This window comes from Hippocampus bargibanti, linkage group LG10 (genome assembly GCF_051943395.1).
Source record: "Hippocampus bargibanti isolate YZ-2025 linkage group LG10, ASM5194339v1, whole genome shotgun sequence".
Classification (NCBI taxonomy): domain Eukaryota; kingdom Metazoa; phylum Chordata; class Actinopteri; order Syngnathiformes; family Syngnathidae; genus Hippocampus; species Hippocampus bargibanti.
This window is the reverse complement of record NC_142743.1, coordinates 20,677,567-20,694,706: the sequence shown is the minus strand read 5'-3', so window position 1 is coordinate 20,694,706 and position 17,140 is coordinate 20,677,567. Positions and strand designations below refer to the sequence as shown.

Here is a 17,140-nt window from a genome sequence, read left to right as displayed (position 1 = left end):
TGCGTGTGTGAGGTGTACCGTTTTGGACAATGTTTTTGTTCAATATTGCATTCAGTTCTCTTTTGTTATCTGTTAACAAAAGTCAGTCCATTACGTCTCCGTGATGAATGCATTATTTCCTACAGCAATCGCAGACTCTTCTCGTTGGTCTGACTGAAACGGTCTTGTTCTCTTTTATAAAATAGGGACAGATTGGCGAGTTACAACAAGAGTTGGAGCGAGAAAGAGCGGGTGAGAGATGTAGAGGGTGGGGGAGGAGAGGGGTGCTGTGCTGTTTGTGCGAGTGCGTGTGTAGGCGTGTACGTGTGTGTGTGTGTGTGTGTGTGTGTGTGTGTGTAATCTGCCCAGAAACTGGCCGTGGGCACCAAACTGTAACCAGTCAGAACTACCGGTAAATTTTGGTTTAGTAAGGCTGGGTGCCATAAAAAAGGGGGTGGGAAAGATTTGGAGTTTGCCATAGTCAGCCATTAGCATAGTTATACTTGTAAGGATCGTAAGTTTCTAAGATGAACATTTTAAAATAGTCCCATCATTACTGTGTATCTGTGATGATAAATTCATATTTTTAGTTTGAAATGGGAAAACTACAATAACTGGAAGTTGATGTCCGAACTGAAGGGGCAAACCGAGTATCATTCAGTATGAAAAGGTGTCTGTTCTTGTTCCTCTCTCTCACACACAGCAAGGCTAAAAATCACTGGAGGAAAATAATTTTGATAAGTGAAGGGATATCATGAGAAATGTGATGTTTACCAGTTTCATGTATATTATGTGCTTACCAGTGATTGTCTGTCACTGATAAAAAACAACAACAATAATAATAATAATAACAATAACATTTTAAGCGCCTTTCAAAGCTCTCAAGGACGCTTTACAGTCACAGACAAGCATCGGTACTATAATAAATAAAATACAATCACAAATAGAATGCAATAAATAAAATAAAATTAGGAATAGAAACGAAAGAGAACTACACAGAAAATGCAATTTTGAATAGGTGGGTTTTGAGATGGGACTTGAAGGTGTGAAGAGAATCGATTTTACGAATGTTGGGAGGAAGTGAGTTCCAAAGTTTGGGGCTGAAAGCTCTGTCACCCATCGTGCTGAGGCAGCCAGGGGGGGGGGGGGGGGCACACGGAGGCGGAGGGAGGAAGAGGATCTTAGGGAACGAGAGGGAATAGAAATTTGAAGAAGGTCAGATACATATGAGGGGCAAGGTTATGGATAGCTTTAAATGTATAAAGAAGAATTTTAACTCCTGCTTGGCTGGCGAACTGACAAAAACTTTGAAACATTGATGCACGTGGTGCCGACGGAACTGCTTTTTTCAGCCATCACCCGAACTGTCACTCACCCCGGTAGTGGGCAGTGCGTCAGTACTGACGGAAGGTCTATCAGTCCTTTGCAGACAACATACATCACATCTCGCTTGTATTTGTTCACGGGAATCACTGCACCTGGGTAGCTGAGAGCAGATCAGAAGTAAAACTAACAAATAATAATTTGAACATTGCTGTTCAATCCGGTCACCTGACCTTATGTCGGCTGCCAAATCTCAGTTCACATTCCCTATGCGTGCCCTGTTTTTAGGTTGTCTCAGTTGGTCAAAGAAGCTGGCTGAGTTTTATATTTTGTACATTTCGCTCCCACATACCTCAATGACGTTTTATTTCAACACTTGCCATGCCGTGAATTCATGATTTCGTCTGTTTGGCTGCATGTGACATAGTATGTTCTTAAAGCTGATTAGATCTCACCGCCGCACCAATGCCAAAAGTTCACTTACATCCTACCACGTCAAAATGAGCAAAGAAGTAAAACTAAATTGTGACATAAAGTAATTAAACAATGACAGAAGCACAGTTAAAATTAAGATGATTGAGTGAGGGGCTGATGACGGAAGGACTGGTGGACTGGGCCGGGTTAAAATCACAATGGACTGTCAGTGACAGTCGGTAAATCAGTGGCTGTTGGTCAAAGACGAACGATGTGGACCAGTGAAATTTACTGAAGCGCTCACCTCTGATGCTTACATGACAGCAAACATGAAGGAAATGTAGAGGAGTTACATTTATGTTGCATTTGTGTGTGTGAGTGGGAATACAACATGGATAGCTGTGAGCACGCAGCTGTGACCTCAATCCCTGAATGGAGATTTATTGCGTGGACCAACAGTTTGAGCGAGCGTGAAAAACCTTAGCAAAATGCATACACTTGTACTCAGCACAACACTACAAATTGGGATGTATAAAATGTTCAACTTCCCGCCCTGCAATGACCACTGGTCGTAAATACAGTGAGACCTCGGTTCATCACTGAGCAGATGAATTCTGTTGTCACACTCACACTCACCACGAGCCACAAAGAGTATGCAACATGACGCATAGCAGCAGTGCACAACAGTGATAAAGGATTAATGGGCAGATGTATGGGAGGAAAAAAAGTAATGTCAGAATAAAACAACAGAGCAGCAATTGACCTTCCTCAACCATCGCTTACAGGCAAAACATGAGCTTAAACACACGCACGCAGGGGAATGTGCTCGCTGGGGCTGAAACCCATCACTAACTCATGGATTAGTTCACACGTGCGCATTGCCTTTTCATTTGCTCCAATGAGAAACAAACGAAGGAGGGAAATAACTAAGAAAAGCCAGACACATATTTTTAATCTTATAAACTACAACAAACAAGCGTGTTGTGAAAATAATTCCGTAGAGCACCCAAATCTCCTTTCATCATCACACATACAGATCTTGTGATTTGAAATGCACTCACCCCTAATCCTTGTATCTCTGTGCTTGAATGTGCAACATTTGACTTGAATAAGCAATATATTAAATATAGCATGTCCTTTGGTCTTCCACTATGATTTAATTCAAGCCTCCCAATACCAGAGATGAACACAAACTTTCCTCTCCAGCCCACTGTGACCTGACCTGAGGAGAAAAGGGCAGGAGCTTTGGATTAGAGCACTAATATGGATGGGCTTCTAAAATGAGTCTGATGGAGAGGGGAAAAAAATGGGAGATTTGGCCAGATGTTGGCTGTGGGGGATGGTAGCGTAATACACGTGGATGTATTTTATCATGTTCAACGGTGGTCGCAAGGAATGTTTGTAATCCAAACGTAAGCACTAAAGTGCAAATACAAACGTTTATTTGGGCAGTTTTATTTTTTTTCCACTGCCCCATTTTTCTGGAACGGTCGCACCAAGTCATGTGGAAGTGTATTTTGATCCATTCTATAAACTATGCCATATGATATTTGGGATTGAAACATTAAAAGATATGTTCCTCATCGCAGGACAATTCCTTCCCTAAACTTCAAATTGTCTTTAGTGTCATCAGATCACCTGTCCACACAGTTACTTCAGAATATCTCATTTGTCAGCACATTTATGAATTTCCTTTATTGTACATGGTCACGCCACCCTTCGCTTCCGGAGAGAAGCCCATCTTCCATAAAGGTACACTGTTTCAGTTATCCTAGTTTACCTATTCAGACTATGAGGAGACTGCCTGCTTTAACTGTAAACATATGTCACTTTATTGGTATGAAACCATTTTTCCAATATTGCAGCAATTATCTATGGGAGCACGTGGAAGTAGTTTCATAGGAATAAGGAGTGACAGCCTTTTTCACCGCAAGGCTCTCATTGGTGCACAGCTAACCCATGTGATTGGTCAGAAAGCAGTGGTGTTTTCTCCCTGCTGCCTCAGCTGTAGCGCTAAAAATAGAAGCTAGAATCAGATTTAGTCTTACTGTGAATCTTGTTTCTTCGGCAAGCATCCTATTTTCCTTCCTTGCCTTTGTTTATTTTTCTGTCCCCCGAACTGCCCAACAAGGTTTAGTTAGCTCGGCAGAAACCGTGACAAGGAAGGGGGATTGAAAAACATTTGTACACCCCAGGATGTAACAGCAACTTTGTTCATTATCAGTCACCCAGACGAAATGGTTTTCATGGTTTATGGTGCACAACCTACAATTTGACAGACAAGAAAATTTATATTGCAGTAAAACTGGCCATTAAATAACTGTGCGGAGCGTCACAAATATTTTTTTCGATGTATCAAAGGGACTGCTATACAATGCAGCTCCCTTGATCATAACTGGGCTACTTGACATTGAAAACACCTTTTTTATTGGTCATCACTGTATAATCAATATAATTAACACAATTATTTTACACTAAAAATTCCCAATACACTTTTCTTTTTTATTAAAATCCGAATGTTATTATAATAAACTGTTATTCATTTTTCACTCATATGAGCAATTTCAGATTGGTGCTCAAGCACCATGAGAAAACAAGGTTCATTGAGAGCATGCAGAGAGAACTTATTTCAAACCATATTGATGAGTTGATATTTTTGAAAATATGTAATCCTTTGGCAAAATTGTTTTCTGCTAAATACAGCAGCTGGTTCATTTAATCTGAAATTATATGAGTACCTGCTTTTTTTTTTGTTTCACAAAAGAGAATGTCGAATGATGTTCAGATTTATTAGCCACTTTATTAAAAGGGTTTGTTTACATTGATGCATTACCGTGTGAACCAATTTATTTTTATTATAAGACATTCAGGTAGGTTAGTATATTAACAGACTTGACAGACTTCTTACTCTGTGCCTTTTCTATCCTATTGATGTGATTGACACCTGCAATGAAAAGGCAAGAAATTTTGTTTATTGAGTGGCCAACTGATAGCCAATCAACAAACACCTTGTTTCGACAAAGTTTTTCCGATAATCTACTGGTCCAACACGTCAAATCTTTGAAAACAACCACATTTAATGGATTTCCTGGAAGTTTCCCCTTACTTAAAAGAAGTGCAAGATGAAATTAAACACAAATCATCAACAATTTCACCACCCCTCAAGTGTTATTTCATCAAGGCTCATGTCAAAGCCATATCTTCAAACCTAATACTGGCTCCTATTTCTTTGCGTTAATTACGCGGTGTAAATGTTCACTGTGCACACACTAGCACACAAGGGAGCAGAGGTTAGTCCTCCATCATTCTGTTGTCAGGTGTGTTTGACTCTTTCTCTGCTCATCCCATCAGCTTGTCAGTTAGTTCCTTGTCCTCTGACATCGTTTCGTAATCCAGCATCAAGTGGGACTATTAAAGAATAGCAACGGATGGCCTCTATGTGTGTGTGCGTGCATTTGTTCAGGGTTCGGGATTGGGGATGGGGGCTGGGGGGGTAATGAACATGCTCCAACACGTGTACATGCTCTAGCTGGGCTCACCAGACCAAAGATCAAGCCGCTTAAGCAGCTTTTCGGAGCCAAGAAAAGCTTACAAGTCGTCACGTTGGTCGGGACAAACGGTCCCAGTTCCAGGGCTCGCAGCAAGGCCCGAGAATAGGCTGCACTCACTGCGCAGAAAACATCAAGCTTTAAAACAGCCACAGAAAATCTCGCCTGGGCTTTTTCATGCTTAACGGCTCATCCAACCCCGAGGCCTCTCACAACAAAGCTCAGTTCAGTTCCCACTCTTACAAAAGCTTGAGCAAGGTATGTACAAGAAATCATTACTTCTACTGAAGTGTTGAGTCATACTTTTTTATTGTATTGAGTTGAGTCACAAATGAGCCACCTGGTTTGACACAGAGTTTTCAAAAGAGATTCAATGACAGACCTATTAACGTTGTCTGTGAAGGCAGACACTTTGGTGACAGAGAAAATTAGAATGTCAGAAACTGGTTGTGGGGTGGCCTCGGTTGTGGGGTGGATTGAGATGCAAGCCACTTCATGTTAAACTGCAACATGTGCAACCCTGTTAAAATGTTCTAATCACCTGTCAAGTTTGTAAACTAACGTAATGCAGTGCTTCTCAATATTTGGAGTTTACTAAGGCAGCATGGGTTAACTAGTATCTACTTTCGAAGCTTGCAATATAGGAAGTTGCCTGGCTATACCGGATGATATTTTGTAAACAATATATTCAAACGTTTTCCAAAGATCACAGGTGACTTTAGTCAGTAAACCAAAGTTTATTGACAACAAAACACAGAGGTATTCTTCCGCCATGGCTGACGCCGAAACAAGTAGTTCACAAGCAGCATACACGCTGCTTTTTATAGTTAGCTCTTACATTTTCACTCGTTTCCATACTCGCGGGCAAAATGATATGTTCAAGAACTGCAACAGAAAATTACACATTAGCCATAACCATTAAACAGCAACCCCGAAACCTGTTCATGACCATATCACATGGTAAGCGTCAAAAACCGGAATAACATGATGGAAAGATGTTTAGCAAAACGTTGCATTTTCCTCAGCACTTGCCAGTGTTTAAAAGTGTTTTGAATTTCTCTGTTGTCTCTGTGTGTCACTCTTTGACAAATTTAACTCATTCACTGCCAGACATTTGCCAAAATGTGTCCACTCCATTGCCAGAGTTTTTGGCATTATTCACTTGAATTCCACGACCTACAGAACATTGAGTTATAGGACTACATAAATATTGAATACAGCGTTAGAAACCTTCGACTCTCTTCTTTCATCAGAAATAAAGAGTTAATTGCTAAATTATATGGGACAGGAAGTATCTGAGTGTGGCTGTCGAAAATACAATACAATACAATACAATACATACATATTGATTTATATAGCGCTTTAACAACAGCCGAAGCTGGAACAAAGTGCTAACATGGACAAAATAGAAATACTACCCCCTTGGGGAAAAGAAAAAACATTGCCAGAGGCCATGACCAGCGCTTTATCGGCACCCAAGCATGAAAGAACAAACCCGAAGAAATCCAGACTCATTAGAGTAAAATAAATTTGAGTTTCATCTTGGTTCAGCTTGACTGGAACTTTTTCCACAACTTGTCTGCCTTTGCAGAATCATGGTTTAAGACCGATACACTCGGGTGAACAACTTTGGCAGATACATATAGTTTACAGTGGGGCATGTCCCGAAAGGGAATTGGATTAACTGCTGGCAAAAATGAGGGATTATAAATTATTCTGACAAGTGCGCTTTCAAAAGAGGGATTATGACATCAATCCTACTCACTTTCTTTGGTAACAGAAATATTTTTATTACTCTAAGAAGAAGGAAAAATGTAAGGATACATTAAAGATTCATGATCAATTTCAGTGTGGTTGGTTACAGGACTGCCTGGATCAGCAAAGGACAAGCAGGACAGGGAGCAGGTGAAGGAAAAGACTTCAAGGAACAAAAGCAAAAATGTGGATAGACTCATCCTGTGTTGTGTGAACAATGAAACACGCTTTGAGGTTGAAATAGGAGGGGAAAAAAAATAAAACCGGTATGGGAGCTACAGTCTGCCAGAGCAACTAGCCAACCAACTGCCTTGCCATGTGCTGCATCACATGAGAGAACCACGGTGACACATCCATCCGTCTATATTTAACAAACTGAATCTAATGTTCCCAACGTTTGAGTGAAGTCTGCCAGGGAAGATGGTGAGAACAACAGACCAGGCTGATATGTGATTTCAGTGAATGGATACAAACCTCCCGCATCCTTTCAATGTACCTACAGAAATAATTAAATGAAAGACACGCTATTCTCTCCCATATACCATAAATCGTGCAAGACCTAGCCGCTGTGTCACAAAAAGCTCTTTTGAGATTGACTCTTGCAGTCTGCGATCATATGGTAAACACCAGTGAGCAGCCCTGAGTGGTTGGTGAACTGAAATCAGATGTTCACATGAAACCACCACATTTTCCACATTGTCAACCATCTTACATGAGAACGTGTCACAGGACGCATGAAGGCATCCTCAGGCTTGTAAATGACACTTGTATGATTTGTATATGGACTGACACTGTCATGTCCCAACAGAAAAAAAATATTCAATCATTCAACTGTGAAATCTGTGCACATCGTATGTACCCAATTTCAAGGTTTCACACGTGTTGAAACAACTTGGTTAAAAATGTTGTGCATTGCAAATATGCTTGAGTATAAATAAGGAACCCTGCGTTCATTTTGATTATGGGGATAGTGAAGGAGTAAAGGCAGTTAACAAAAGGAAAAAAGAAAGTATTTTGACAAGTGATAGGGGTGCTGTGAAATGATGGGAGAAGAGGGTTCACTCACCTATTCTTCTCCAACTCGTTGTGTGTGGACCTGCAAATATACAAAACACAAATTGATCTTCAGACACATTATTCAGAAGGAAAGCAATACACGTCGTACACTTAGACAGTATATTTTGCAAATTAAGTGAGGATTTTCAAAGTCCTTTGTTTCAGCAGGACGAATGTTTCCTATACTGTATTAAAAAAAGCCAAGGCGGTGTGACCTAAAAAAGACACGTGATTAACTGAATCATTAATCATGTTGGTTGATGGTGATTATGCTCTGCACTCGTGCTCATGCGATATGGACAATTTTATACCAAGATAGAGTTATTTTTAAATTACAATGACAACATATGTCTTGACATAGTATATAGTTGTTCCTTAGCCTCAATGTTATCTAAGGTAGGGAATAGAGAATCAAGAATCAGGTGGGCTTCATTTAAACAGCTTCTTCCCCCAAGCCATTAATGCTATAAATAGTAAACCAAATATAACTGTATATAGCCCCTTTGCAATTTTTTAAAGATGATACTAGTGCAGCATGTTCCACCCGACACAAATTCCTTGTGTGTTCTACATACATGGCAATAAAGATGATTCTGATTCTGAACTGGTGATATCACACTGTTTCTCGGAGAATCCTTAAAATTTGAAAATGATGGAGATACATTGTAATCCTTATTTTGCTACATGTAAGAAGCAAGAACTGTATTTGAAACAAATAGAAGTCTGTGCGAAGCATATACAATACAAACATACATAACCTGTATATAATTCATATAGCACACGGTTACACCGACTGCTTAGATCAGATACATTTTAATGATTTCGAACCGTGCTTAGACCGAACCATTGCTCTAGGTAAGTTAGAAAAGAACCTGAATGAAAATAAATATAATAATTGGTATCAAATTAGTCATTTGAATGAACCTGATGATGTATGTAATAACTTTTGCCCATACACTTTTGCAAATTTTTGTGGTCAACATAACCAACTTGATTGACTGTTTTCACAGACTCCACTGTCATCGTAGAACATTCAAGTATATTCTGTTTATGCGGTCCCCTCAAACTGTCTACAATAATAAGTCAGGTTAAAAGGAGCGCTGAATTGTCTTGTAGGTTTGATAGTACTTGTGAAAAGTAATCTCTGCATGATGTCTTGAATGGCCCATCAGGCTGTAAACTATAATAGCAAGAGAGTATGTAGAGCAATTGCTGGAAAAGATAGTCATCATTAAGGAGAAACTCTCCAACAAAGGTCAAGCAGAGCTCTCTGAATCCTTTGCATCATCAAACATCAATGTGACAGGCAGGAGAGCACTATCATCTCCTCCTCAATAATACACAACACTACTCGGCATTCACTTAAATTGACACTCCACATGAGTGTGTTTTGGGGATGTGTATGCATGCATGTACTGCTGGGGAGAGTGTGAGGAACATGTGCCTGCCCTGCGCAAGAAACAACCAGTGTTCAATGCATCGTTAGTAATGTAATGTGAATGAGATGGACCCTAACACTGCCTTTGTGGGGCAACATTCTGAGAGGAGACAAAACACCCTCCACATGCCTAAACGGCTAGGTTTCTGTTCAATCAAACTGCACTCCATCTCAGCTCAAAGTGTTAATTTTGAGGAAGGGTGACATCTATAATTTGCCCCTCAGGCATATACACAGGTTGCAGTATTTTGTCGATACACAACCCTCATTATCTTTGTGACATGCATTGAGAAAGGGGAAAGTGCAATTCTTGAGTGAGATTGCCCTGGAAGAAATCATCTTTCTCAGATAAATAGTTGACAAATTTAAACACCGTCTGTCTGATTCTTGAAGACAAGTCTACCAATGACAAACTGGCTGCTAAAACATGAGGTCTGGCCCATAGAGGAGGCGATGCAATCAGCAGCCCAGTGGATGTCACACACTAGCGTATTTGATCTAACTCAGCTAAGCATTTTGAACAAAATCCACCTTTTCGGGACTATACGGTAAACTATTAACAACCGGTGAGTTCTGAATTTCAGTGTTCCCCAGATTAATGGAGGTAGGTGGGATTGGTTTGTATGTGAGATACTGACAAATCAAAATTCTGTAAACTTTTTTATTTATCATTGAACATACAGTAAAGTCTCGTTATTTCGATATCGGATATATCGATAGTCCCGGTTATATCGATACTATTACTATGCACGCATGGAGAAAATTACATGCAAACAGGGTCGGATATATCGATAGTCCCGGTTATATCGATATTTTTTCGGACTCCCTTGAATATCGATATAACGAGACTTTACTGTATATGCCATTTTTGAGCAAAGCTGTAACAATTCATGTTTGGTGTAGTTCATGTTATGTGGATGTTGGCATTGTGGGAGTGCACCCGTGCTAAGAATGGCTACTGAAGACTTTTCTTTGAGTATCCTAATTGGGGTCGATAATGCTAAGCAAAATTAAAATCAAAACAATACCATGTTTCGGTTTCCAAATTCTTTTTGACTTGTGAATGTGCAGGGACTCAGGATTTGGTGCTTCTCCATGGCTCACCGAAATGCAGCAGTTCACGCGCACCAGAGTAATGACCTCGTCCACCCACGCTAAATATAGATTTCCTGGTTTGAAAGGGGACTAGACTTGCCTGCCATCAAGCCAAATTAACACATTTGATTAAATATATTGCAGTGATGGTAAAGCTGTGCACTTCTAAGTATGCTTCTGTGAAGTGTGTGGGTGGCATGGATTGTTGTTTTCAAGATGTTGTTTTGCACAATGCACAACCCGGCATGTAATGGAGGGGTTCAGTATCCTCTTTCACACTCACCCATCTCATTTCAAACATTCTCATGCTGTCCATGGTTGCATTCGATTTTCTTTCATATAAGCAATGTGTCGACACAACGTCAAGTGGACCAGGCCTGTTTACAAATTTACGCGACAGCATTCACAAATTTGGAAGTTGCTGTATACACAAGGCGACCAGCATTATTAAGCGCCCACTCCATTTTGGAAATAAATACTTTTATATGCATTTTATGGTTGGGACAATACAGTTACGTTTTTTTTCCATGTTCGAACACAAAGGAGGGATTAAAAATAATTCCTAATTTGGGTTGAGTTGAAACAAAATTAAGCATGATGGTGTTCCTTCCAAATGGCACCAGTTCAATCGATGCAGCTGCAAGATTCACAGCCACCTGCAATTGGGCTCATCATGTGTCAGGGTTGCTTTGAACAGCATTGTTTTCATCTTATAATGCTGTGTGCAGTAAAAGTCCATTTTGTTCAGCCTTCAACAAAACGAAGCAAAAGAGGGAAGGTCCAATTTGGGATTAGTACAAATCACCAAGTGTGAAATCCAAACGACAAGTGGGAAAAAAATAAATGGGGCAACATTGATGTCACTTCCAGTGTCCATTGCTGTGACACAGCGGAGCCATGAGGCTGGCACTCTATATCCTTGATATAGCCACATATTCACAGAGATCAATCTAAGTCAGCTTGCTGTCCTATCGCACTTTATCATCACAAAGACTCCTGAATCACATAGTGACATGTCTGCAGCTTGACAATCCTGCAAACGAGATAATGAACTGGCTCCGGGCCATACACAACTGAAATATGTTTACTTCACTAAAGGGGAAGACATTATTTGTGCATGCACATAAGTGTGTGTGTGCGTGTGTGTGTGTATACGATCATGTGCATGCAACCACAGACACAGAGTGGGTCAAAGAGATAAAGCACCCCCTGCTATAAATGGTAGGCAAGTGAGGACAGTCAGATAAACCCATCACTTTAAGCCTTGACATTTTACAGAGAAGGCACTAAGTCAGGACCAAAAAGGTGCTGCTTCGATTAATTCATTTCCAAATTATGATGAAAATTCTCACTTTCCATAAATGGGCTTGTATTACCTCAACATTATCATTTTATTCATTTACAAACAGTAGATGACACGCAGCCGCATCATATTCTCAATGTGGTAGCAGCAGTTATAATTTGACTACATTGACATTGTGACATCACAATTTATCAAAAGGATCGATACTAGAGTGGTTTAAATGTGCATGTATGCAAGTGTCCATGTATCTGTTATCAAATTAATCAACACCAATTTTAATCACCGAGTAATCTATTAGTGCCATTGTTAATTTATAATTATCCGAATCCCATTTTCAGTCTAACAAGGCAATTTCTGTAGGCCTTTCTGAACGCACTTGTTATCTTTTGTGAATAATAGGTTAGCCAATTACCATATTTGATTAATTGTTAGACTTGTCAATATGTAACTGTGAGAGCCCTCTATGTATGTATATCTGTTTTGCATACTGCAGAAATTAATTAGTTGAAAATTGTATTACTTTATTGACCTAGTTGAGAATAAGTTTGGGCTAAGCGAAACTGAGACCAAACTATTGATTGACAACTTTCCCTTGACGGGAACTATGGTGACAAATACAAGCTAACTTAAAAGTAACGAAAAAGGCATTTTTAATTTTCGTATGTATTCACATAATTAGCAGTCAAAAGCAAATTTCCACCTCACGGAAATCGTTATGAGTAAGAACCTCAAATTAATTATGATCCTGACTGTTGCTATGCAGTAGGCAGCGTTCTGTGCTGATGATGAGTAAAGCGCAGTTCCTGTTTGCTGCTCTCTCTCACATTAATATTAAAGCGTTCTTAGCAAGAGAGTGGGGCTTTCGTTTGATATACGCCGATCAGACGATTTACGTAAGCAGCCCTGCACCAAAGAGAGCACAATGACAATGGGTCTTCATTTTAGGAGATTTCCTTCACCTCCAAATTTCAAGTTGCATTAATCAAAAGATAATTCTCTGGCATAAAAGTCATGCATGAAAATCAATCCTAGATAAACATAATGTCACCATCCCGTCAATGCATCTATGGCATGAAGGAAGACACAAAAATTTAGGTGAGCGGATGTATCCTTTCTGCACGTTTTCCCCCTGAATGTATGCATGCACCAGAAACTTCATTAGGAACAGTTCCACAAACTAATGAGATGCAATACGACCATCTTGATGACCGAATTTAGTAACACAAGAGGGGGGAATTACAAAGAGACGCCACTCAGAAAACACAGTGCAACGTATTGTTGGATAGTTGTTCATGCAATCAATATTTAATACAGCTTGACCTTATTGGCCTTATTGGGGTCGTAGGTGAGCTGGAGCCTATACCAGCTGAGTTGAGGAAGAGCTATGGAGCACCTAAGTGGAGGAGTCAATGATCTCAGGGCATCTATTGAAAAACAGCCATTCACATGAATACCGATGGGCAATTTAGAATTTTCAATTCGCTCGACTTCACATGTTGATTCAATGTGGGAGGAAGCCTGAGCATGCAGGTAAAAAAAAATTGCAAGCATCGAGAGAACGTGCAAACTCCAGGAAGACCAAACCTCAGATTTGAACATGTCAAGCAGCCATGCTAATTACGTGTTCACTGCGCTACTTGTTGTTGACTCATAATTTATTATTGTCATCGTCATTGGCCAAAATAATAGTTGTTGAGTGAATGTCTTGTATGTGGGTTAATTAGTTCTGGCAGGTGTAACTAACAAATGTTGTGGTTACGTAGCTCTTAGAAGGTTTTGAGATATTTATGGTTGGGTAAATACAAACACTCGTGGCGTTGTATAGTTTCAGCCTGAGGTAATGATTCTCCACCACTACCACCACCACCAATTGCATGTCGTGCTTCAGGCCAAAGCCACCATGTTAACGATCAAAACAATTCCAGGTGACTCATGTTTAAAAAACAGTAAGGACGTTTTTGTTTTTAAAGTCTTCACTTTTAACACGGTTTCTAGCCTGAGGCACTTATGTCTCTTCGACAATCAGCTGGTGAAAAGCCACCACAGAACCCTACGGCCTCAAAACGGGCAGTTATACGGGTGGACATTAAGTTCGTTTCCATCGACCACTCGATTCATTCTAATTAAGCACAAAACAAGTGACCTCCCACTGTCACTGTCCAGTAACAGTGCGGGCCCGTTACGAGAACAGGAGTTCTCTTACCTGTTGTGGTTACTGCTGAATTTCTTATTTCGGAATTTCCTTTGCCTCTGGTAACTTGTGTCTTGATTTGAAGGAAACGTCGAAGCATATCCGTGTTCACACTCTGTTGTAAGAAGAAAATATTTGATTAGCATTTAGCCATGACTATTTCAAGATATAAACATTAACATGATGTAAACACGCTGCAGGTAAATACTCCTCTGCGCTAGGAACTTCCCTTGCTACATTTCAATAGGTTCCTGTTGACACTATCACATGATGCAATTACCTCTTTCTCTTCTTTCGAGATATTCCGCCGCTTCCAATAGTCGCTGGATATTCATTAGCTGAATAGCCGTCATTCTTTTCTGAGCCTCCCTATTATTCACCTAATGGCGAGCTATATCTTATAGCGTTTAACATTGACAGAAGTAATACAACGATAAAACATACACGTGTACACGAACGACAGTGCCTGTGTTATCAATGAAACAAATTCAATAAATATATATATTTTTTTAAAAACTTCGTTTCGCAATGTTATTTGGGATATTTTGAGAGGAGAATCGTGTTTCCAGTGTTGACAAGCTAGCAGGCTACTGCAAATTGTTTGCCACGTTTATAGAAAATGGCAAAATCAGCAAATTAAAATATTAAAACGTTCAAATAAACACGCAGTTAATTTGCTACAAAATCAAACAGAAAACGAATTAAAAATTCCCAGAAGGTAACACAAGCCAGCAAGTGCCTGTCGCTGATCGCTTCCTCTCTCCTGTTTGCTTTCCATAACAGTACAGCTCGAAGGCGGGGACATGAAGGGGGAGGATACTCAATCAACGAGGGGCATTCTGGGAAACTGTGTATTTTCTTCTTGTATATCGCATCCTACTGTCAACACAGTGCTTCAAATGACGAGGTGACACAAAGAAAACATGCAATGCTTAAGAGCAGCTTTTGGCAGTACAGTCCATGCTACTGCTATTTTAGTAAGAACTTGTGAAGCAAGTTTGGTCATGAAGAAACCCTCTGGGGAACTGGCTTAGCTCTTATATAGAACGAATATGAGTTGATTGTGAAGTATTCTGAGCCACAGAGAGAAAGAATGAGAGAGAGAGAGAGAGAGCGAGTCTGAGCAATATAGTACATGTACAGTTACAGTATTCCTTACTGGCAAACTGCTGCTGACATCCTCCACAATATGGCATACAAGTCCCACGAGACACCACAAGCAAAGGGAGTGGTTAACACTCAAAGCCAGGCCCAGCAACACGTGACATAGCTGCTATAGAGGCCTTTGATTGGCACATATGTTTGACAGACGTCGAGGGTTGAGCTCGCCTACATCCAATGATAGAACAACTTTGCGCCATGTGCAACCCAGCACCACACGCCCACAAATAGCAGGAAGCAAACAATCGAGTGGTTATGCTGCAACTGTATGAGAAAATCTTCCAGTCATTTACCCTAAACAGTGTAATTTAAAGGGCTGCATCTTTGTTTCGTTATAGAGAAATAGTAGTGCGTAATAAATCAGATGTAAAACACATTCAGCAGAACAACAAATATAGTACGTGCTACTTTTGCAAAAAGCTATTTTTCTAATTACACCTTTTTAAGAATCACACATTATAGTACACGTCTGCTCGTGGGAGTTAGAGGCTTTTTATGACATTCTGCGGGGCCACGATGACATCATCCAAGAAATGACTTGCAACACGCTGCAATGTGGTCAGATATATTGCATCGGAGTCGGAGCGAGCAAGCACACCCACTCAAACAATCAATGTTGCAGTTTGCTATTTTCAACTGTACGTAGATAAGTGATAGATCCTGTACTGCGTGAATACGTGCACGTACCAGTGTGGATCGCGTGCATGTAATGTACATACGAACCATGTTATAACGACGGCGTAACATTTTTGCAAGGAAAATTAATCTTGTGAAGGTGGTGGAGACCAGGCGTGAACAGTGCTCGTAGTCAACAATGTACTGAGTTGAATTAACCCAGTTCTTTGTTGTCTGCGCGCAGAAATGTGTTAGCCAAATACAGATCGACATCGCACAGCAAACGTCAACTCACTTCCGTCTTTCCTCTCGGAGCTCTCGAGAAAGCGAGCAGCCTCCAGCAACACTTGCACATTTTTCAGAAAAGTGTTGATCTGGTCCATGTGGGAGTCTTTGGGGTTATATGCGTCATTGAAAGGACAATCGGGCATCTCCAAGTCTTGCTGATCCAAGACAGACGCGTCGGAATCAAAAAGGAATTCCTCGCTCATCAAACTTCTTCGTTGACTCTCACTTTTGGCCATTTTCCCCCAATGGGCTTGCGTGGCTTCTTAGGAGAAACTGTTGAAACTTGTGACTGGGGAAGCTGTTCGTGGCAGACAGATGCCGATCTTTTTTTCCTTTTTTTAATGAATGTGGGCTGTTTAATGTGGAGCAGCAGCCAATGTCAGTGGATGCTGGTCAGTAAGAAAATTTAAACCCGCCCCCTCCAGTCGAGCTTATTGGTCTATGTCGAGTCTTCAGGGTCTATGTGCGCGTCTAATTTTTGCATTTATTTTGATTGTTGTAATTAAAGTACGGTCGTTATTGTGTTTGGCCAGTCCTCAAACAGGTGTGTGAGCGACCTCCAGGATTTTTTTCTTAATATAATAAAGACATATACTACAGTGTTTGGAAGTGGTGCTCTCGTTGTCAGAGTGCACAAGGATCATTACCAACCCCGTAGAAGTGTACTTAAAACAATTTATATTTATACAATTTAAACAGTTGTGACAGAGAGCTTTCTTCTTCCTAAGGGATGGCAAAAAAGACTGACTCATGCGATAGGCTGAGTCACCTGTACACAATCATGACCAGTGATAGTAACATTTATCAGGCCAAATTGAGTACAGTAAGTCTAATGCCAGTTTTTCGCACTAAGCTGAAATCGTATGTTAAGGTAGTGTCCCTCCCAGAAAACGTCAACATACGTTGCCTACCCATGTGAAATATTTTGCTGTAACTATATATTGACAATAACTTAGCCTCCAATTTACACATTT

General features: G+C 40.3%; 1 protein-coding gene across 2 annotated transcripts in view; it reads right to left on the bottom strand.

Annotated features, from left to right (window-relative positions):
* mxi1 (max interactor 1, dimerization protein) overlaps window positions 1–16,511 on the bottom strand; it is a 28,385-nt gene extending 11,874 nt beyond the window's left edge. Inside the window, exons 1-3 of one of the 2 annotated variants that reach the window (XM_089006619.1) lie at window positions 16,174–16,511; window positions 14,115–14,217; window positions 8,086–8,115 (exon numbers count right to left, since the gene is read on the bottom strand). In XM_089006619.1, coding sequence (XP_088862745.1) covers window positions 8,086–8,115; window positions 14,115–14,217; window positions 16,174–16,402 — 362 coding nt within the window. In that variant the 5' untranslated portion in view covers window positions 16,403–16,511. Of the gene's footprint in view, window positions 1–8,085; window positions 8,116–14,114; window positions 14,218–14,382; window positions 14,859–16,173 lie in introns of those variants that run through there. The other variant, XM_089006620.1, reaches the window with a different exon arrangement.
* Window positions 16,512–17,140: the final 629 nt, after the last annotated feature.